General features: G+C 44.5%; 1 protein-coding gene and 1 pseudogene across 1 annotated transcript in view; one reads left to right on the top strand and one right to left on the bottom strand.

Moving 5' to 3' along the window:
* LOC104852784 overlaps nucleotides 1–3609 on the bottom strand; it is a 77797-nt pseudogene extending 74188 nt beyond the window's left edge.
* The window catches only part of Ccr6 (C-C motif chemokine receptor 6), a 60865-nt gene extending 38757 nt beyond the window's left edge, over nucleotides 1–22108 (top strand). Inside the window, exons 3-5 of the mRNA XM_033763324.1 lie at nucleotides 8191–8273; nucleotides 20294–20401; nucleotides 20500–22108. Coding sequence (XP_033619215.1) covers nucleotides 20393–20401; nucleotides 20500–21615 — 1125 coding nt within the window. The 5' untranslated portion in view covers nucleotides 8191–8273; nucleotides 20294–20392 and the 3' untranslated portion in view covers nucleotides 21616–22108. The remainder of the gene's footprint in view (nucleotides 1–8190; nucleotides 8274–20293; nucleotides 20402–20499) is intronic.
* The last annotated feature ends 842 nt before the right edge of the window (nucleotides 22109–22950 follow it).

The following is a 22950-nucleotide window of genomic DNA, read 5'->3' as shown; positions in this document are numbered from 1 at the left end:
CCCATATCTAAGTTGAGTCTCAAGTCCAGCTATGCAGCATCCTTTCCACCACTTCCTGACTCTGACTTGAGGGGAAATGCATGTCCCCTGTTCTGGGAACTGATAGGGAAGAGGCTATGGTACAAAGCACTGGGGTGTGAGTGGGACCCGGGACATCACATAGTACTACTCTTCCTAGGCTTAGGCATCAGCAATGTGGTGACAGTCAGTTAGTCCCTGATCACTGTACAGTCAACTGGCTGCATTATTAAACATGTGGAAAGCATGGAGACACAGTTATAAGCCACATTTCCTAACTTCATATCTCCCCAAACAACATCATGGTCACTTACTTAGTGAATTTGTTCCCAGGCTGTATTCAGGAATGGGCTTGTTATCATTTTTACCTTTATTTATACATCTTGGTAAGAACACAGCAGTGTTTAGAATACGATAGTCAGAGAAGATAAATTCAAGACCTCAAAGGACATTTTCCCAAGGGGCTGCTGTCTCACTTTCAAGTTCCTTATCTTCCTGTTTTAATTATAAGGAGAACAATGGTTGGTGGAATGGAATCCATCTTCAAGACAGTATCTGTGATAAAATGGGACCCAGCATAGGATGCCAGCCAGGGGGAGGCAGTGTGGTCTCTTCATCTAGGAACACACTTGAAAGTACAGCTGTCAAAGGTTTTCAGAAAGGAGCACTCTAGATGGTTATGGTTGAAATCTAAAATGTCCCTTTCACGTGGTGAAAGGTCCTGAGTTACTGATAATCCCAGGGCAGGGGCTTTGCAGACCCCCTTTCATTTGACAGTGCCCATCTCATCTTTCTTCACAAGGAAAGAGTTCAAGGACCAAAATTTTAGTGAGTTCTTACAGTGCAGAGACTAAGAAGGAAAAATTCAAGACCTGTAGTTGGCAGTATCCAACTAAACCCAAATGTCTCATGAGTTATGGGTCTTAGGAGTTCTTGGATAAGGTAGAGTCCCTCACATAATTTTTGTTTAATACCAGTAATTTAAGAAGTGATGTGTTTCTGTCTTTGTGACCCTTCTGTTGGGGAAACACAGCCATTTGGAAACCTGGGGGTTTCCGTTAATGGCATTGCTGCTGGACATTGGAGGATTGCTCTTCTTTTTGACAAAGGACCCCAGTGCCCACTCCCCTCTTGCCTATCCTACTCAGAACCTGCAGTCCCTACCTGAGGGCTTGTCTCTGTCTCCTGGGCCATGCAAATCTGACCTAATTCCAACTTCAGTAGGCAGTGGTTCCCTGGATGTCCCAGCTCACAGGAGTCAACCCCACACACAGTGACACCCTCCATCAGCACCACCTTTACTCCAAGCCTAAGTGTTTTTCGCAGGACAAGGGTCACCTGGGAAGAGCAGAATCTCACAGCTCTCTGTATCCCAGAACAGAGGAGGAAAAACTGCCTGGAGGAGCTGAACTGTAACAGAAAGCATCACAGCAGAGTGCACAGGGCCTGCCTGCAAAAGCAGCTGCTAAAGTCATCTTTGTTTCTCTTGCTGTGCCGAGAACCAAAAGCATAGGTGAGGTGAGCTTTCCACTTCTGGGTTTCTGCCAGCCATTGACTGGTTAAGATTTAACTTTATCAGTGCCCGTTTGCTGTGCAGGAAGATCACATTCACCTTAGGGAGTGGGTACATGTGCATAATGTTCTTTCTATTCCTCTTCCCCTCCCCACCCACCTCCCTCGCCCCATCTCTAGTCCCCTCTCCCCATCTTCATTATTATTATTGTTGTTGTTGTTATTATACCCACAATGATGGGCCCATCAAAATTGAATATAAAACAGCTCTTTGAGGCTGGATAGTTTCAGCTGTTAAAGTGACCGGATACCTAGAGGAATGTCATAAGTTCCGTCCCACGTGTGTCATTCCAAAAGCTGGCACACCTCCCCCAGCAGCCCTCTGGGATATACTTTGGCTGTGACAACGTCAAGGTGGTGCAAATTGCCAAGCCAACTCTCCCTGTCCAACCAGGAAACTGAAGGACCCTGACCACCCGTATCTGGGACAGGGTGCTGTGCTTTGCTGATGCTTCTCCTCCCACTCTGGAAAGCCACCAAGGTCATGGATTAAAAATAGCTCTGGCGCTGGGCGTTGTGGCGCACACCTGTAATCCCAGCACTTGGGAGGCTGAGGCAGGAGGATCGTTGTGAGTTCGAGACCAGCCTGGACTACATAGTGAGTTCCAGGTCAGTTTCAACTACATAGTGAGACCCTGTCTCAAAAAACCAAAAAAAAAAGGATTCTGGGAAAAAATCTAAAATGTCCCTTGAAATCTCATGTATGTGGAAGATGATTGGATCATGGGGTGCTACACTCATCGGTGGATTCGTCTGTTGGGTTCAGTAGCTGAATGCACTATTAGAGGTCTGTCACTGGGGATATGACCTACAAGGTGTATTCTTGTCCCTGGCTCCTCTCTTTCTCTACTTCTTGGCTGCCATGGGGTAAGCTGCTTTGCTCTACTACACCCTTCTTCTGTGCCATTTCTGCCTTAAAGCCAACCAACCATGGACTGAATCCTCTAAAAACTATGGGCCAAAGGCCGGGGATTTAGCTCAGTGGTTCTGCCCCCTGCCTCATAAGCACAAGGATGGGAGTTTGATCCCTGGTACCAAAAACAAAAGCAAAAAACTATGAACCAAATTAAAGTTGTGGGTGCTGGGTATTTTTTCCCCAGCAACAGGAACTCTAACTAATACACAGATGTCCCTTTGTGTCTTTTGAGGAGAATTCTGGAGGCCCAATCTGCCTGTCTGAGAGCTGTTCTCTACACTGCATCTCCCCTTTCCTTTCTTAGCCTTTAACAAAATCAAGCCCCCCATCCAGTTTGCCTCTGACTTTTTCCCCTCCCACCTCCTCCAGCTCTTTAGGGTGGTGGACACCTTAACTTCACAGAAGCTTGCTGTGGCTGGTTTTCCTTTCCGGTCTTATGCAAGTTCATATTGAAGATCTACCCCAGGAAGGCCCAAAGACCAGTGGTGGAAGCTAGAAAGCCTGCACTGGCGGGGTGGAGGATATGTGCCACCAGACTGAGGGATCTTCACTAGAGCCAGGAAGTGGCACTCAAAGTGAAGATGAGAGCTCCCTTGATGAGAACAGTAGCCATTCCCAGGACAGAGAGGACCCGAGCTCCTTCTCTGACAAGAACAGCCAAGCTTGTGTCAGGAAAATCAGCCAAGGCGAGCTTCTCCAAGAAAATCAACAGCTGGCAATCTTCCCCTCCAGTTCTCTTCTTATGCTGTTGGCAACAATCCTCAGGAGGGTCTTCCACGCCTAGAACCACGCTGACTCATTTCAGCTGGGTGCTCCAAGTTGACCATTATTTAATTCATCACACCTACCGCCCTCCTTGATTCTTCTTCCTTCCACCCTGGTGTGCTGTCTGCTTCCACCAGCAGAGGGAAGGGCTCCTCACTGCTTCTGCCCTGTGAGGTTAGGATGACCACCACGCTGGGCTTGTAAGACTGGAATGGCTTTAAGCACTCAGCTTCTAGGAACTCCCGGGCACACAGGGAGGTTTGGCTTCCTGTTGCTGGTGTCCCAACAGGAGAAAGAGCCAGAAGGACAAGGCTGCTAGGAAAACCAGACCCTGTCATCTCTGCTGTGAGCGAGGGCTGTGCCTTAGGGCTGGTGCCTCCTCTGGCTAGACATGAGGAGTCTCAGCTCACAAATTGAAGTGGCAGAGAGCAAAGTCTCCATTCCCTATGTCTCTGCATCTCTTTTCTTTCTGGTCCCTGAATCTGTGATCCTTCCTATCCCTTTTCTCTGCATCCTCCATGATCTCTGCTTCTCTGTCCTCCCAAGCCCTGTGTCCTTCTCTTCCATAGTCCCTGCATCTCTATTCCTCACGGACCCTACATCTTTGTCCTCCCTGGTCCCTGTATCTCTGTCCCCCTATTCCTGCAACTGAAGTCATGTGTGGGTCAAGAGTGCCATGCAGGGTTATCTGATGACACCTTAGTGTTAACAAAATCAACTTTTCCTCAGGCCTGCTGCCCTCTGTATCTCCATCCTCTTTTCTGAGTGTCTTCAAGTTTTGAGCACTTTCTGCTGCTGTGGTCTATTTCCTCAGAATCCTTCTTACTTCCTGCAGGACAGCCTTCATGGAGCACTCATCCTGAATTTATCCTTAGAGGCACAGTGAACCTGAGCAATTAGACACATCTGTCCTTCGTGTCCATCCTTATCCTCAACTCTGCAGGCATTTTAAGCCCTCTTCTCCCTTGCCTTTGTGAATAATCCTTCATTGGTTTGTGAGTAGCGTTCTTGTCTGTCTCTATTCCTGATTTCTAGGTGTCCTTCTGCTTCCTTTAAGCCACCCACACCCCTGAGCTCGGTTAGAATCTCTCAGTGCATTGCCATCCCTGTGTCTCTTCCTACATAGTAGTTATAATAATACCAGGCTGCTGCCGCACACCAACTGCTGATCCACAAGTCCGTTATTTCCAAGTCACCAATCCATCTTCTGTCCATGCAAAGGTAGACACCCAGAGATTAATCGGAAAAAATAACCAATTCATGGCTGATATGAACCTGAAATCGTCAAGAATGCCCTCAAGTCTTCAAGTCCACAGACCTGGACCTCCTCCCATTTTGCACATGTTAAGTGAAACCCATGATCTTCTGCTTAGCCCAGAAAGTTGAGGCATGCATACCCACTGCTGTATTGGGTTGCTTGTGTTGTCACATATTTGTACCTTGAATTTCTGTAAATATAACTTTTCTTTCATGTAAAAGTAAGTTATAAACTTAGAGATTAGTTTCCAGTCCTGATTTCCCTATTTCAGTCCAGATAGTGAATATGCTTTGTTTTTTATTCTCCCACCCCTTGTTCCTTACTGATTCTTCAAAATGTCTCCCAAACATCACTTCCTCTTCAAGCTTATCCTGGAAATACATGCACTTTGGGGTCAAACAACATGGCTTTGAGGCCTCGATCTTTGAGGCATTAGGCAAGTAGGCTTTATGTCTCTGACTTTCTGTTGTCTTGTCTATGATCTGATGATGGCTGTGCCACCAAGGCCTGGGTAACAATTAATGAAAAGTGATTGGCCACTGGGCCAAGACCTTGGCACAGGAGTGCCATCATAGGCACTTGCTTACTGTGTCCTCCTTGCCTGTCCCAAGGATCTGCTACCCTGATCCCACAGTGTGGACATCTGTGCCCTCACCCTGTCACCCAAGTTCCAGCTCTTTGTCCTACCTCCTCTGCTCTCCTCCTGGGACCTTCTTTGGTCCACTTTGGTGCCTCCTGCACCCCATACCTTGCCCATGCTCTGTTCCTGGCATGTGTCCTTGTGCCTTCCTCCCTGAGCAGTCTGATTCATCCTCCCAGCTCAGCTCCCGCCCTTCCCATCTCACAGACTCTCAGCCAGCTTCTTGCTTGTGAGCATTTAAGCATTCTCCAGGCCACTGGTGGCGAGCCTATAGCATATGTGCTGCAGCAGGCATGCATAGCCCTCTCTGTCAGCATTCAAGCTAAGTCACCTGAGAAGCCAAGGGGGACAGTCTTCAGTTGAGGGCATAGTGACAGTTGCCAAACTTCCCAGATCTATCACCTTTGAAGTGCACAGGAAGGATATACAAGTCTTTGTAAATTCCAAAATGTATTAGCATAGCTTGTAATTCTTTCTATGAAATAATACATTTTTGTTCCTAATGGAGGAGTTTGCAGACATAATTTATTGAAAATCCTTATTTCCATATGGAGGAAAAGGTGTAGATCTGAACCCCCTGGCACACTCAGACCACCACAGGACTTGGCACTCTGCCTTTCCAGTTTGCTGGTGTCCAGCAGTAGCACCATTTAGATTCCCTTTCTCCCTTCCAGCTGCTGTTCTAACTGCTGGCTTTGTTGGAGACAGTATGCACTTATTTTATTAAACAAGTGAAGTAGGCTTTTATTTTGCTTTATATTTTAATGCTCTCCATTATTTCCAAAGTTTTGAGTGTCTGGTGAGGAGTAGAGAACATAGCCAACTACCTTGGATCATGGTGGCTTCAGGTGACTATACCTGGGCCCTCTCATGGCTGTGGCTGACAGGTCAGCAGAGCAGCTCTTGCAGAGGGTGGCTGGGGGCTAAGTTGTCCCATAGCTGGACCCAGCTGGATGACACTCACACACTGCCATTTGAGGCAATGGCTGTCATCTCAGGCAAAAAACACAAAGAGCATTGTAGAGGCCAAGGGGCCACAGCCCGGCCTCACCCACAGATATACAAATTGGAGGCCAGGGCTCAGGCTGGGAGGCTTCAAAGGCTGAGCCCAGATGCTCAGTGGTTCATTCCCCTGTCCTGGACGGAAGGAGGAGGCCTCTCTTTGGCTTCTCTCCGCCTGCCTACAGCTCTGGGCTTGTTTCCAAGGAGGGAAGTGAGATGGGACCACACGATCCTCTCCCCTCAGTCCTTCTGTGTATCTGACTAGAAGTGCTTTGCGCAATGGTCCACATATCTGTTTAACATTCTTTTGGGTTCTTAGCAAAGTTAACTTTGTTGTCATTTCCCTAAGCAGGGTGTTTTGAGGGCCAGCAATCTACTAGCATCTCATTCATGCCGAATGAGACTGTGAAAGGGGAAGGTGAAGGAGAGCATTTGGTTAAAGAGCTGGAGAATGCAGAAGCACATTTCCCTAAATACCCATGAGGGCTGTTGCTTCCTCTGTAAGTGTCTGGGGCTCAGGTGGGCAGATCTTCTAGCTGCTTCCGCTCTCCTCAAACAGCAGAAGCGTATGCTGGAGGAAGGAGGAGAAGGAATGAAGGAAGAAGGAAGGTGTTCCCAGCTCTCTTCTCTATCCAGGGACAGCGGAGGCTCTTCCTACAGGAAAGACAACCAGGCCACCCAGAGCCCAGGCAAATTGCAGGCCCAGTCAGAGAACCACGAAGCAGAACTCAGGAAGGAAAGAGTTGTTCAGAGGGAGGGACAGAGACATCCACTATAGGCCCCTGTGGCAACCAGGTCGGCAGAATACTAGATCAGTGAAAGGCTTTTCCCATGCAGGGAGAGCAGCTGATTGGCCCAGGCAGAGGCTGGTGGGAAGCAGCAGAAGCGCCTGGAAGTGACCTGGAGTCAGATGGGCGAAGGTCCCTCAGTGGCAGGATGGCTGTGGGGCTGCAGCTGAACATATGCTGGACCAAGCAGGGCTAGGGCAAGAGTTCTGGGCAGTAGAGACACATAATCAGCTGGGTGGAGAAGGCAGGCCATGCACTTCGAGGGAAAGAGGGTCCACAGTGAAGCTCTCTGCACTTCCTGAGGCTGGGTTTATGGCAGCCCAGGTATGAATAATGTCACTGTTCTGCAGTTCTTATCTCTCTCCTCTCTCTCACACCTTAAAATAAATCCTCTGAATCCTCACCCATTACTTCCCTCCACCTGTCTAATGAAAGGGTGGTCCTAGCGCTGGAAAGGTAGGGGTTTAAGCCTATGATTCCACAGCACAGCACTACTGGGGACATTCCTGGGAATGGCTGTCCTCCAGCTCCATCCCACTGCCTCTCCTGCACTCTGCCCTATCCCTCGCAAGTCACAGTAGGCTATTGCCCTAGTGGGGCTGTGGCATGGGAGGGGTCTGCATCCCTCCTATGGTTGCACAGCTTGGTGGTGGGGGGTAGGGGGCACAGGCTCAGACCAGCCCATGCCTCTCAGGCACCCTGAACATTCCTACAGCCACCCGGCCAGCTCACAGCAACACTTAGTCGCAGGAGTTTTTGTTTGTGTACCAGCTGTGCATGCATGCGTACATATGTGTGTGTATTTATATTGAGGATTGAACCCAGGGCCTTTGCACTGAGTTACATCTCCAGGCTTTTTTTGTTGTTGTTTTTCATTTTTAATTTTGAGACAGTTATTTAGTTGCCCAGGGTGTGCTCGAACTTATGATCTTCCTGCCTTAGTTTTCCAGAGATTGCAAGTATGCACCATCAGCCCTGGCTTGTAATTCTCTTCTTCGAGAAGGTGCAATGTTGGGTTCTCCCCAGAACCCATTTTACTATTGATTTGTCTTGATGCCAAGAGTCATATGATTGATTTTCATGTTTTTTTTTAAATAACCTTCAGGATGTATATGGTTAACCATGTGCATTTGGGCAGGTAGGCGTTGCTTTTAAATAGGAAGTGGTAATTCAGCAACTTTCTCTAGTGTCTCACTGCTCTTAAACATAGAAAATTGCATCTTGTTGACAGAGTGGTCCTCACAGTGGTGATATGGGGAACGGGACAACCACCTAGGGCTCAACAACCCACTTGGGATCAGCGCATTTCCTGAGGTGAGCAAGCCCAAGTCCCTTCCACCCACACCAGCTTTTCTTTCCAGCTTTCTGAGATTCATGGATCCTCTAGCCTACAACAGAGATGTTGACTCGGGATGGTCCCTCTGGGATGCAGCACAGTGGCCCTATTACCTGGCATACCCAGGACCTTCCACTTTCCTAAGCCCACTGTCCTTGAGGCTTCAGGAGAGGACCATGTTTTCCAGAAGAGCTCCGCCTCTCTAAGGGCTCAGTGAGTGCTTTTATTTTCACTGCCACATGCTAGAATGGAGGCAATGGATTGGGCCTCACTTCCGCACATAGGGAGCAGCGGTGAGACATTAGGTTGTGCTGCAGAAAAATGCAATTTTTTTTTTCTTTTCTGACGATGGGGATGGAACTCAGTCTCATGCATGCTAGGAAAGCCTCTACCGCTTAGCTATACCCTGAGCCCTAGAAATGCAGTTTTTTCTTATTTGACCAAATGCACAAGGTGAAGATTAAGCTAAGCAATGTTTTTGGAGCATTGAGTGACAGTGGAGTGGTGGGGAGCCTTGGGACCCTGAGGCTGGGTGGGCAAGAAAACGTCTTGGGAGTTATTTCAAAGGCCCAATGGGCTGAAAAACTTTGTCAGAGTCAGCATAACACAGGCAAAGCCCTGGGAAGGGCTGCAGGTGCCACGGCTATTATGAAGTTGAACTGATGGCCACAGAAGAGTGCCTCAGGATAATGAGTCTGAGATGCTCACTGCCCATGCCCCACTAGTGTAGGAAACACACTGCAGAGACCAGCACGGTGACAAAGGAATACGATGAAGTTAAAGCTATTCTTAAGATGGTCAAAGATATATAGTGGACCCTTGAATTACGGCTGGCCTGACATACAAACAACTTGGGTTATGACTGGAATTTTAGTTTTACCTTATGAACAAAGTCTTGAGTTACAACCCAAATGCTGGCCACTTGTGCTTGTGGTCCCAGATACAGATTTAACCCTTAAAGAATTCTGGAAGGAGCATTACAGTATCCTTTCCTGTATGGGGTTGATTGAGAAATCCTGGGCCAATGTCTATCTAAGGACACTGAGATCTGCCTGTGTACAGGAGAGAGACTTTGAAAGCTGTGTGGAGGAGCCTGAGCTTTCAGTTGACCAACCTGAATTACAACCAACCCTCTGGAACAAAGTGAGTTCGTAAGTGGAAGGGTCCATTGCAGATAAAGAAACATACATAAAAGTGAGCTTATAATCTAGCAAAAGGAACAAAAAATGCAAAAGCAACCAAACCAAACCAAAAATATATATATAAACTAGTAAACAAATCACTGGAAAAAACCTTCTGGCTTTTTCTTAACTACCCTCATTCAAAAGCAGAAGGAAGCTGGCCTAGAGTTTCAGCTCCCCTGATGTTTATAAAGAAGTACAAAAACCAGTGCACCCACAATTCAAATGAATTTAGAACATAAATTTATTGAATCATTATAGTAAGAGAAATGTTGATATTAGTAAGAAGTTTTAAAATAAATATATAATTTAAGATGTTGTGGGAATTTTACAGCATTTCACTAGGATGTAATGAGACAGAGAGCCAGCGGTGGGTAAGTGATGACGATGGGGAGTAGACAGGTTGCAGCTCCTCTATGAAATGGGTATACTGTCTGCCTTAAAGAGTTTCTGTGAGGTTCCAGAGGTAATAGAAGTAAAGTAGTGCCCAGTGTATGACTCATACTTAATTCACAGCATATATACCTGCGCACATACATATGCACAACTACATGTGCATGCATGCAGACACCTGCACACACACAGGAATACCCACGTGCACACAGGTACACACAGACACACATATATACTCGCATGCATAAATACCCACACATCTACACACAAACATGCTTACACATCTACAAACACACACTCACATACGTATGTACAAGCTCTTATTTATTTTTTGTTCTTTGTCTCGCACAGCCATCACTTTTTAATGAAAAGAAGCACACATTTAAAATCTGACTTAATAAACTGTGCAGCTTGATACTAAATGCTGTCAAATTGAAACCGAATTCAGCACAGTTTCTTCAGTGATAATTTTCTGATAAATATATCTGATTTCTTCCCTGCATTGCATTTTCTCGGGTAGGCCTGTGCCTGGTCGGAAACAGCAGAGGCACTGGCTTTTTTCAGTAGCCTCCTCTTGGTCTTGGACACTTCCTTTTCTTTGCCTCCCCATCTCTGTCCCACCCAGCCCTGGTCCCAGCTCAGAGCCTTCCAGTAGTTGGTCTTTCTGAAAGTTTATCCTTAGCTAACTGCACTGCAGCAGAACATGTTAGTGGGTGCTCTTCTCTTTTTTGAATGAATTAATGCTTAGCTCTTACTTTCTGAGACACTTGCCTTTGCATATTGTGCCTAATAATAGTGGCTCTAGGAAGTTACATTACTGTACTGCAATGAAAATTTAACTTTCTATACTATGTTAAAAATGTTACTCTAGAATCAAGCTTTTCCTGACATAACAATTTCTTTTTCTGTGTTTTAATAGTCTTTTTTGAAATGTTAAAATTGAAAGGCAGAAGCTGAGTTATCACTTACCATATGCACACAGCTCATTTTGGTGAGATCTTAGTGCTCTGCGTTTCATTTGAAAGGGTAGGATATTTATATGGCTCCAAACCTTAAATGCAAAAGTCATGTGAAAGTTCAGCTTCTCACTAGATGCCAGATACCTTCTAAAAAAGGCAGAAAAGTCATTCCAAGACACACTTTTCAGCAAATACGATTTATAAATCCAGGTATGACCACAATGAAAAGAGAACCAGCTGGAAATCAGTGAGGCTTGTAGAATTTAGGTTTGCACACTTTCTGGCTGACTGGAGTTAACTGGTATGGGAGCCAGCATGCTGCCTGGAGGTCAGTCACCGTTTGCTTGGTGGTGATGCTGGGTAGGGCAATGAAGGTGCTGGAGAGATCCTTTGAGCTGCTGGGTCCGTGTGTGTGGCTGCTGGAGTCCTATTGCTCTTGGCACAGGGACTGGTCCCCAAGAACCGCTGTGCCTATCTCTGAATGAAAAAAATGAGGGTATCCCCTGAATATGTATTCCTTAAAGAACACTTTTTGTTAGATGGGATTTCCTAGTTTTCTTACACCAGTGGTGCTATTGGCACATGGCAAGGAGGCCTGGTCCTGCTCACTATTTACGCATGTGGGACTCAGAAGGTTCTGTGGTAAGTAGGTGTGGGAGACAATGAGTTATACCAGCAGGACCCCAAAAGCCATGGACAAATGAGCCCCATCATGGCCGTCAAATAGAAACAGGTAATTAGTGGCAGTTTTCAAACTTATGTAACCACAGGTCTTCGTTCTGCCTTTATCCTTCACTCTTTGTGTCCTGTGCACACTGTCTCTGGGAACCCACTTTTAGATGTGAATCTTGTCTAACCATCTAGTCATTTGAGTTTCCCATGACGTATCAGTTCCCAGACGTAATCACAGAGATAGTGCTCACACAGAGCATTGATGTGTCAAAACATATCTGTAGGATCTATAATCTTACCCAACATCTGACATTACTAATAACCCCAAAGACATAGTAAGTACAGGAAGTGTGCCTTCCTGGAGGGCCCAGAATGTCAGGCCCAGCTTTACTAAAAATGTGTGTGCCTACAGATTGATAGGAAGTGCTGTGGACAGGGCGTGTGAACATCAGGACCCAGTTCTTGCAGCTGTAGGACTGAGATTCCCATTTTCATGTCAGCTGTTGGCTGAGGCCCGTTCCCATCACTCGGCTGTGGCTCCTCTTCTGCTATTGGCTTCTGCAGCAGGAGAACGAATCCTACTCAGGCTTTGGGATTCCTCCTTCTTCCATTTCCATGGTGATGGGTGTTCCACTTCTAAGGACTCTTGTGATTGTACCAGGACACCTGGGTACCCAGGATAAAAGCCCCTTTTGCTGTAATGCATTCATAGGTGCCAGTAACTAGGGCAAGAAAATCAGGGCTGTGATTTTGGTGACCCTGGGCACTGTCCTGGGTCAGTTGTGTCAGCACTGAGCATCTCTTCTTAAATCTGAAAGTCATAGGTGAAGGTGTGGAGAATTACCTGGATGAAAGTGAAGCTAGACAGTTGTATAGTTGGATGGGACTGGCTCACCAAGCTCAGTGAACTTACTATACAAATACTTAAAATTTCTGTTCTTGCTGCTTTGCAAATTTGTATCTATGCCGTTGTCTGTTTAAATCTAGGTGCATGATCTTTTATTTTCTCTACTAAATTTTACTACTTTAGATCTGACTGGGTGTTTGATTCTGAGCTGACTTTTTGCCCATTCATTCTGTCACCCACTACACTGTGTTTATGGCTTCTCAACATCTTTAGACTTGGTGAACTTGGCTCCCTCTTTTTGTCTCCATCACTTATAGAAACAATGAGCAGCATGCTGGGGGACTAAGATCAGCATGATGTCAGAAGGTTCTGTCACAGTCTGCCCCTGAATGGGTACCATGTGTGCTGTCATCCAAATGAGCAAACCATCCCCTGTACAACTAGCAAACCATCTCATTGTACGACTAGCAAATTGTCCTTTGTACAAGTAGCAAACCATCCCATGTACAATTGGCAAACCGTCTCATTGTGCTAGCACCCAGATTATAGTTTATTATCACTGTTGCTCATAATTTTCAGGTTGAATCACAGATTTGCAATGTCTACCACACTTCCTTATCTGCAGTCTGATAATCATGACAACCATGGCTTGGGTAACAGTCTGACTATGGACCATCAGAAAACCCATGCTGATTTCAGGGCTCATGGCTCCCCTGCCAGGCTCCTGTGATTCTTTCACAATGAATCTCAGCAACCTTCTGGGATGGATACCAACTGTTGCCCCTTGGTCAGAGGTGTTCATCTTTGTTTCTGCGAGCTAGTTGTGACATTTCTTCCTCATCTCTGTCCTGTTGGAGTCCACAGGCATTACTCATGGAATTGGGAAACCTGACTTCAAAATTCTATGAATGTTCTTTTTTTCCCCATTAAGTTTATTGGTACATTTCAGGTAAATGATACAGTTACATTCATCATTGGGATCTTGTACCTTTACATGATGTATCTTGGTTCTTATTTTTTCCCTATTCCCCTGCACTCCCTTCACCCCCTCCACCCTTCCCTATTTACAAAGACTTTGTTTCCTTTTTTTTCTTTTCCCTTATTTCCTTTTCCCTACCGTTTCCACTTCCCCTTCTCCTTTAGGCTTACTTTTTCTTCCTCTTTCACATCATCAATTTCTATGAATGTTCTTGAAACGTTTTTCACAGAGTAGAGAGAAGCAAAGATTGGAGAAATTCTAATTTCTCTTGAATATGTAATAAATAAAATATTTAAGGCTATTTTAGATTATGAGTGTCATATTTGATGCAGTGCATATTGTGTCCTCATGAGACCCTGGTAGCCTGGAAAGGTTAGAAGTCCAGTAAGAGGTGGAGCATCAGGCGAGGGTGACAGTGAACCATCGAGCCAGCAATGATGACACTTAATTCAAGGCAGCTGTGTGTTACATGAGAAGGCTTTAAATTGCAAAGCCAAATTACATTTTAAGAATTGGTTGGGCATCTGTATTTTATATCTGACTTAATGACATTAAAATAAGAGCTGGTGGTGAGAAGGAGCACGTGAGAGAAAGACAGTGAAAAGTCTCAAAGCAAGATGGGATGAGAAAACTTGATTGGATGGCCTGACCACTATTAAATCATTGCTTCCCCAAGAAATGGACCAAAGACATAACAGCCTTCCGTGCATCTCTCATCTACCACCAGTGGATGCCAGTGTATTTTGCTCTCAGTCCATTAAAGAAGTACAGAAATATCTCCTTAAAAATTTCTCAATACTTTTATCACCCGCATTGAAATTCTTTTAACAGAAAATTCACAGCTTGTTTCTCTGAAGAGTTGATAAATCTGCTCAAGATTGAGGCAGTGGAGCAATGTGTCCAGTATTCTATGTATTGTGGTGATACAGATGTCAATCGTCACCAATACAGTTTCCTTCCAATAATGCACACTTTTTTTGTGGTGAACACGGTGGTTTGAATCATTTCTGGCTGAATCATTTCCAGCTCCTGTTAGAGCCTGGCACACTTTTAAACTCAAAAACAATTTGTTATCAAGAACACTGATTTTTGAACCTCAACAGCATTCAATTCATCATTACCCAGAATTCTACATGGTTATACTCAGCGGGTTTACAATATTATCCAAAGAGATGGAAGTTACAAATTTTTAATGTACATTACAATATATAATATTTTCTGAAATCATATTTTACTGTGTTCAGCACATGTTTACAAAATGTCTTGTGAGGACAGACCCAGGGCTGGGAACAAATGTGAGCCTTGGGACTGCAGATGTAGTGAAGCGGCCCCTTGCCTGCCTGGCAAGTGCGAGGTCCTGAGTTTGATCCCTGGTAACAAAATAAAAAAGAAAGAAATGTGAGCTTCAGGGTCAAGAAGATGCCAGGTAAGCCCATCCTTACAACACTGTGTGACACAGAAAGATAATGAGAGATGTGAGAGAGCAGTTTGCTCTTGGTAGAGGTCAGCATCAGGGAAGGCTCTGTAGCTGGTAGTTGTTGGTGAGGCAGCTGGAAGGGGCCCAGGCTAGGAGGGCATTGCTGGTAGAGATGGGAGAAGTGTTGCTTCTGTCTTGTCCTGTCCGGAAGGCAGTGCCTCGATTGTCTTTAATCCATTCTTATTCCTGATTGGAATAGCAGAATGAGTGCTGAGGATGTTCAAGGATAGTTTTGTTGTTGTGGTGGTTTTTTTTTTTTCCATTTCTTTTGGGTAAATATTTAGGAGCCAGTTCGTGGTTGATGTGGTAGGTACGTGTCTCACTTTATAAGGAACCTACACTTCTGTCAAAGTGGTGGTGTGTTTCCTCATTCCCACCACTAGAACAGGAGAGCTAATCTTGCTTTACATCGTGATTTGCATTTCTTGTCTACCTTTCTAATTTTAGCAGCTCTTGGGTGTGAAATGGTATCCTATATCCATTTTAATTTGCATTTCTCTAATGCTTAATGATGTCAAACATCTTTTTGTGTGCATTTTTATCTATGTATATATTTTTTCCTCATTGAGTTTATTGGTACATTTTAGGTATACAGTACAGTTACATTCATTATTGGGATCTTGTACCTTTACATGACAGGTCTTGGTTCTCATTTTTTCCCCTTGTCCCTGCCCTCCCTTCGCCCCCTCCTCCCCTCCCCACTTACAAACACTTTATTTCCATTTTTTTCATTTTCTCATATTTTTTCCTTTTCCCTTATTATCTTTCCCCTACCCTTCCGACTTTCCCTATCTATATATTTTCTTCAATGAACTTCTGTTTAGATTTTTTTCTTTGTTTCTTAATAGAGGTGTTTATTTTTTAGATATTAAGAATTCTTTGCACATTCGAAAGTAGCCTACTAGCATCTATGTGAGTTTACAATTATTTTCCCATTCTATGGTTTGTCCTTTTCCTATTTTCTCAAGTGTCTTTTGTTGGGAGCAATTCAACATAATCTTAGGGAAAGTCATTTCGCAATTAAATCATGATTAGGGCCTAGTTTTCCTGCCTACAGGCCGGCAATGGCATGTGGAGACATAACTCCATTTTCACCTCCAGTCATAGCTAAAGCCTCAATAATGCTGTGATGTTCCAGGGCAAGATTACACCAGCTGAAAACATCCTGGGAGGAACAAAATCTTCATCTGCATAGCTCCTCATTGTTCTAGGGTTTTTGCTGATGCTACCCTTTACGGCAAATGTTGCATATGTTTCAGCCAATGTACGGAGCTCTGTCCTGAGTTCTCTGTTACATTTGCTTCTCCCGATGTACTGCATAAAGGTGGGCAAGCTGGGGGCTTTCCTCTTTGCTGCCCAGAGCAGCGTAGATCAGGCGCAAAGCTCAGCTTCTTCTCTAAGTCTCATTTTTTTCTATCTTTTCTAATAAATTAATTCACCTTGTGCTGCCATGGCTCACAGGAGACTAGGACTTACCGCAGAGGTTCTAGTAACATCCCTTTTCCCTGTTCCCTACAGTCTTTCAAAGAGCAGAAATTTTAAATTCTGATTAAACATAATGTATCATATTTTAACAATTTTTTGTACAATTGATATGAGAACTCTTCATTCCTGTGTTACAAAGATTTTCTCTTATGTTTTCTTCTAGATATTTTATGTTTGACTTTTGCATTTAGAGCTATAATCTATTTGAGTTAATTTCTAAATATTAAAATTCTGCCCTAAGTGGGAAGGGTAGGGGAAAGGAAATAAGGGAAAAGAAAAAATAAGAGAAAAGGGAAAAATGGAAACAAAGTTTTTGTAAGTAGGGAAGGGTGAAGGGTATAAAGGGAGAGCAGGGGTACCGGGAAAAAATGAGGACCAAGACCTGTCATGTAAAGGTACAAGATCCCAATGAAGAATGTAACTGTATGGCATACCTAAAATTTACCAATAAACGCAATGAGGAAAAATAAAATAAAATAAAACTCTGCCCTGAGGCACAGGGCAAAGATCAACCTTTTGTGAATGAAAATCCTCTTGTTCCAGCACCACTTTTTGGAAAGAGCTTTCCTTCTCTCCTGACTCACTTTGAGCTGTAGTTAGGCAGTTCACCTTAGCGAGTGGGTCTGTGCCTGCGCTCCCTCCGCAGGTGCCTGTGTCCGCCCTCCGCTTCCCCAGCCAACGTCACTGAGCCGTGGAACTTCTCTTCCACTGCCAGAAGTCAGGCTGTGTGAGGCCTCCAACTGGCATTTTCTCAAAATTTCTTTAGCTATCTGAAATCCCTTGAATTTCTATACATGTTTTAGAATTCATTTGTCAACTTCTATATACCAAAACTCTGCAATAAACTTGATTTTCTTCATTGTGTATCTATAGGTCAATTTGGGAAGAATTAATATCTGAGTATCAAATAATTTAACCCTCAACGTTGTATCTCTCTCCCTAAATTTAAGTCTCAATTTCTCAAAATGATTTTTTTTATAGTTTTCAGCACGTAAATCTTATTTAAATTTCCTTGGATATATCCAGAAGTATTCATTTCACATTTTTGATGCTTATCTATCATCTTCATCACTTATATGTATTTTAGCCTAAATTTCCAAATGTTGTTGCTAGAGAATAGAATTCCAGTCAATTTATGCATATGACAGTGTCTAATCAGATTTTAATCCCAATCAGTGCCTTTTTTATTTTATATATTATACATTTTTTCTATAGAAGCTTTACTCAGGTCTTTTTATATCTTTCATTTCTTCTCTCACCATGTCTATGCTCTTCTCAAGATTTTTAAATATGTGAAGTATACTTATAGTAGCTGTTCAAATATCTTTTTCTGTTAATTTTATTATCTCTGTCATTTCTCATTTTTTCATGTAGATATGGATCACAGTTTCCTGCATCTATAAATGTTCAAAAATTTCTGTTTGGCTGCTTTATTTATTTATTTATTTATTTATGTTTTAAGATATACTACATGGTTCACTCTATATAGTTCAGGCTGGCCTCAGACTTGGGAAAACACTGTTTCAGCCTCCTAAATGCTGGGATTATAGACACATACCACCACACTCACCTGGTTGCCTGATATTGTGAATTTTCAATTTATATAAATGTCACTTATATAAATTTATTTCTTTAAATAATTTGGGGCTTGTTGGGGAACACAGTTATATTCCTGGAATCAGATGAATCCTTTGAGATTTTCTTAAAAGCTTCTGCTTTTCTCCGAGCGCATTCGGGGTAGAACTGCCAGCCCACACTCCTGAGGTGCTCCTTGTGAGGGTGCTGTTCCACACCCTGTAAGTTGGAAGGACTGATAACTATGCTGCAGGGGGAGAGCTGCCATAGCCTGGGGAACTGGGAGCTCTGCCCACTTCTTTCTGGCAGTTCTTCCTCCAGCCTGGACTCGCTTCCTCTTGTGGAAAGGGTTCTGCTGTTCTAACTTCTTGCCTGCGTCTCTTTCCTCTCCTCATCTCAGTGAGGCCACATTCTTTTTGGGGTCCCCCAGCCCACTCTGCAGTGTGAGGGGACTAACAAGATCAAAATCTCTCACGTCACTTGTTCCTCAGGCCTGAGGTGCCTATTGCCTGAGACCTGAGAGCTAGCATTGCACCTCGACTGGTGTGATGCAGTGGGTACAGTGGGGGCTCCACTGGTCCACAGTGCCTGGATGCTGTGTGATCGCAGTTGTACTTCAATGCCATGTTTCATCTGACAGTCTCACCAATGAGAATGTCTCCTCTGTGCTCTGCTTCTGCATGATCTAAAGCACTCAGAACTGCCACCTGCAGTCACCTGCAAATTGATGAGGTGACTCCACACCTCCCTCCGGTCAAGTCCAAAGCAGTGGCTAAAAGGCAGAAAAGACTCAGTCTCCAAGATGTGACTGTGGATATTCAGAAAGAAATGGGATAGGTAAACCAAAGATGAGAAAAAGCACCTACAAGAAATGTGTACAGAATGTCACTCAGGTTGAGCCTATGCTGGGCTGACTTCCTCCCTGTGGTGGGGCACAATGTGGTGGTATTGCAGCTCCCCACCTGTGTTTAAGGCTGCTTCTGTTCTTACTCCCTCTAATCTCATCAGGTGCCCACAGAAAGAGAGAGAGAGAGAGAGAGAGAGAGAGAGAGAGAGAGAGAGAGAGATCTAGTGAGTGGTCAGACAGCAACCTAACACAGTGGTCAAGAGTTAAAGGTGATAGAGCCAACTGGATGGAGGCCAAGCAGGATGATAAACAGCAAAAGCGGAAGACGGAGTCAGAGTAGCAAAGAGATCTTTCATCTTGTTTGACTTTGTTGAGAATGATTCTCTTTTCTTTTCCTTCTCCCTCCTTCCCTCCCTCCCTTCCTTCTTTCCTTCCTTCTTTTCCTGGGAAAGGGACTAAGAGATGGAGGGAGAGGGAAGAGAAAGAGGAGGAAAAGAGGATTAAAAAGGAATTAATATGTGTTATGTACATGTAACAACTCCCCACAATGAATGCAATCATTATATCCTGCAAAGATGTACTAATAAAAATAAAGGGAATGGTAGATTACAACCTCCTTCACATCCAGGTCCTCTTCATGGTGCAGCCCTGCCCCTTACATGGCTATCCCATTGGCATCCTCACCACGTTACATACTCCGGAAAGACTAGGTTGGTTCCTCCAACCTGATGCCTCTCTTACCTCACAAACACTCCTTGTTCATGACCTCGGTTGTTTTTCCTGGGCTGTGTTAGGTGTCATCATTGGGAGATCATTTGCTCACAGGTGTCTATGCTTCAGGGACCCAGAGAAGCACCTCTTCCTCCCCTGAGCTTTCCTAACAATCAGCCTCAGCCTCTTTTCCTGAATCTGGGTCTCTGACAGTGGCAATGAACATTCCCCAGCAGATCAGCACTTGTTGACCAGAACAGTTGGGCCTGTTAGGAAACATCCAACACCTGTCCACTCCGTGCCAGGCCAAAGGACTTAGTGCCTCTTGACCAAAACCTCACACTCCAATCTTAAGCAACTCACCTGAGACCTCCGTGGCACCAAGGTGAAAGATCACTGAGCTATGTCCAGGATTATAAATCTTAATTCCTGTACACATTCATAGTTCTCTAGATTTTGTTCAGTAGAGCCTCTTTGTATGTAATTAAATTGAGTTTTGCATGAGATTTTTTTCATAGGTCAAAAAACCTGTGGTTTTTCTGATATGACCCTTCTTTTAAGCCATAGGTTAGGGATTGGTGAGACATTCGCCTGCGGCCAACCACATATGGTCAGGCCCATTCATTCATACATTGTGTATATGTGCTTCCAGCTACCACAGCAGATCGAAGCTGTTGTGACAGACACCATAGGCCTGTACAACCTACAGTATTTGTGGTCTGGTCCTTTGTGGAAGAGCCTGTTGGAGCCTGTCCTACGTGGGGACTGTTATGTATCAGGGTGGACCGTGCAATGTGCTCCATCGGGATAGAGTCCTGTAGCTCACCTGTCCAGCTGTCCTAACCACAGTGTATTTGCTTCTTTCTTCCTAGCTTCATCCCTGCTTTCCTGGCACTGCTGCTGTGGAGTCAGCACAGCGGAACCATCTTTCTCTGCCAGGCCTGCATCTTCAGTCCAGTGCGAGTATCACCATGGGCGAGGTGAGACTATTTTATTTCTTGCAGGAAGTATAATTTCAGCTAATGTTGGCTACTTGAATAGTGCACTACAGCTAACTCCATTTTTGTTTACTTCCCAGGAACCAGCGAATTCCACCGATAGTGATTATTTAAGCGATTACTCCGAGCCGGGTAGTGCTATGTCTTACCCATCTGAGGAGGGTGCCTTGCTGTGCTCCTTGCAGGAGGTCAGACAGTTCTCCAGGATGTTCGTGCCAATTGCGTACTCCTTTATCTGTGTCTTTGGCCTCCTGGGTAATAGTCTTGTGGTGACCACCTTTGCCTTTTATAAAAAGTCCAAGTCTATGACGGACGTTTATCTCTTGAACATGGCCATTGCAGATATACTTTTTGTCCTTACTCTGCCATTCTGGGCAGTGACCCATGCCACTGGTGAGTGGACTTTCAGCAATGCCGTGTGCAAACTGATGAAAGGTATCTACGCCATCAACTTCAACTGTGGTATGCTGCTCTTGGCCTGTGTCAGCATGGATCGGTATATTGCCATTGTACAGGCAACCAAATCTTTCTGGTTCCGGTCCAGAACTCTGGCACACAGCAGAATAATCTGCCTTGCTGTGTGGGTGGTGTCACTGATCATCTCCAGCCCAACATTTGTCTTCAACCAGAAATACAATACACAAGGCAGAGATGTCTGCGAGCCCAGGTATGACCCCAAATTAGACCCTATCATGTGGAAACTGCTGGGGCTGGGACTGCAACTGCTGTTTGGATTCTTTATCCCACTGGTGTTTATGGTATTCTGCTACACATTCATTGTCAAGACCTTAGTGCAGGCTCAGAATTCTAAGAGGCACAGAGCCATCCGTGTGGTGATAGCAGTGGTCCTTGTTTTCTTGGCTTGCCAGATTCCTCATAACATAGTCCTTCTTGTGACCGCTGCAAACCTGGGCAGAATGAACCGAACCTGCAGCAATGAAAAGCTCATGAGATACACCGAAAATGTCACGGAAGTCCTGGCCTTCCTCCACTGCTGCCTCAATCCGATTCTCTATGCATTCATTGGTCAGAGGTTTAGAAACTACTTCCTGAAGATCATGAAGGACATTTGGTGTGTGAGAAGAAAGCACAAGGCACTAGGCTTCCCCTGTGCGAGGGTGAACTCAGATGCCTTTGTTTCCAGGCAGACTAGCGAGATCATGGACAATGACAATGCGTCATCTTTCACTATGTGATGAGGACGTGCAAGTCAAATGACCTTAACCTTTGTGAAACTTGCTAATTGAAAAATAAGACACACACACACATACACCTTTCTCCATGGCCAAATATGCATGGTAAATGTGGAAATTAGATAAAACTAGGAGCTATCTCTCTTACAGATCAGGGACTTCCTGTGACCCAGCTGTAAAATCTCTTCATGGGGTGGTGGTGGGAGGTGGGTGGGCTCTACAAGCAGCTTTCCCTAACTGTGCCTGAGAAGAAAGACTTGTGGTCTAAGGCCTCACAGGGTTGTCTTTCCACAAAACAGGTTGTGGGAAATGCTAAATTAAAGTGAATTGCTTAGGTATGTAAATTTTAAAGAAATATTTGTGATGCAGTTATAGACCACAGAATTTCCTAGCAACAAATGATGACATAGTTAAAAAAAAGAAAACCCAGAAGCCCTCCTGTAAATCATTTTAGGCAAACATTTAAACATTTTGTTCTCAAAGTGTTTGTTGCTGGCTAATGGTAAGCAGCAATATTTTTCATCTGTTTGTTTATTTGTTTGTTTTTTGAGACAGGGTCTCACTATGTAGTTGAGACTGACCTGGAATTCACTATGTAGCCCAGGCTGGTCTTGAACTCACAGCAATCCTCCTGCCTCAGCTTCCTGAGTGGGATTATGGGCGTGTGCCACCATGCCTGGCTTCATTTCCTTTTGATGCACTCAACAAGGACCAGGTTGTCAGATGACAGAAGACAGAAGCTCTAGTGTTCTCCAGTTGGAAAGCAACGTGGGGGACGTCAGTGACAACTGTCCCCATGACTAGGGCAGCTCAGGCTGTAACAGGTGGCCAGGCTGACTCTTGTTCCCCTGTGAACAAACTCCTCTAAATGCTCCTGAGGCCGGGCTCCTTGAAGTTGCAGCTGTGCTTCCCAGCCTTGGCATTTTTCGGCACACCCAAGGGACTTAGTAGATGTTTGCTCAATGCATCGTAATGAATTTGGAGCTTATTATTCAATTTAAAGTGCTACATTTAAAAAAATATAAATAGATAACTGTTTTTACTAAAAAGCAGAAGGAAACTTTATTGAGACACTGTAGAAAGAACTTTTCTTCTGTTTCTAGGCTGGGCTTGAAGGACTGGTAGGCTGATGATTCTATTTACAGTGAGCTTCCTTCTGATTAGCTAGCGTGTAGCTGTAAATGTACCAGCCCCCAACATGGATTCTAATGTAGTTTTACCCAAAGTCAGAGGCTAGCAATGGAATCCAATTGAACAATTCTCATCTACTCATAGAACTCTAGTTTTTTTAAAGTGTTATGTAAATACATGAATATCAGTGGGAACTAGCAACTGAAT

This window comes from Fukomys damarensis, unplaced genomic scaffold (assembly GCF_012274545.1).
Source record: "Fukomys damarensis isolate Sample0158 unplaced genomic scaffold, DMR_v1.0_HiC HiC_scaffold_14, whole genome shotgun sequence".
NCBI lineage: Eukaryota > Metazoa > Chordata > Mammalia > Rodentia > Bathyergidae > Fukomys > Fukomys damarensis.
The sequence above is the reverse complement of the archived record's forward strand: the minus strand, read 5'-3'. Positions and strand labels throughout refer to the sequence as shown.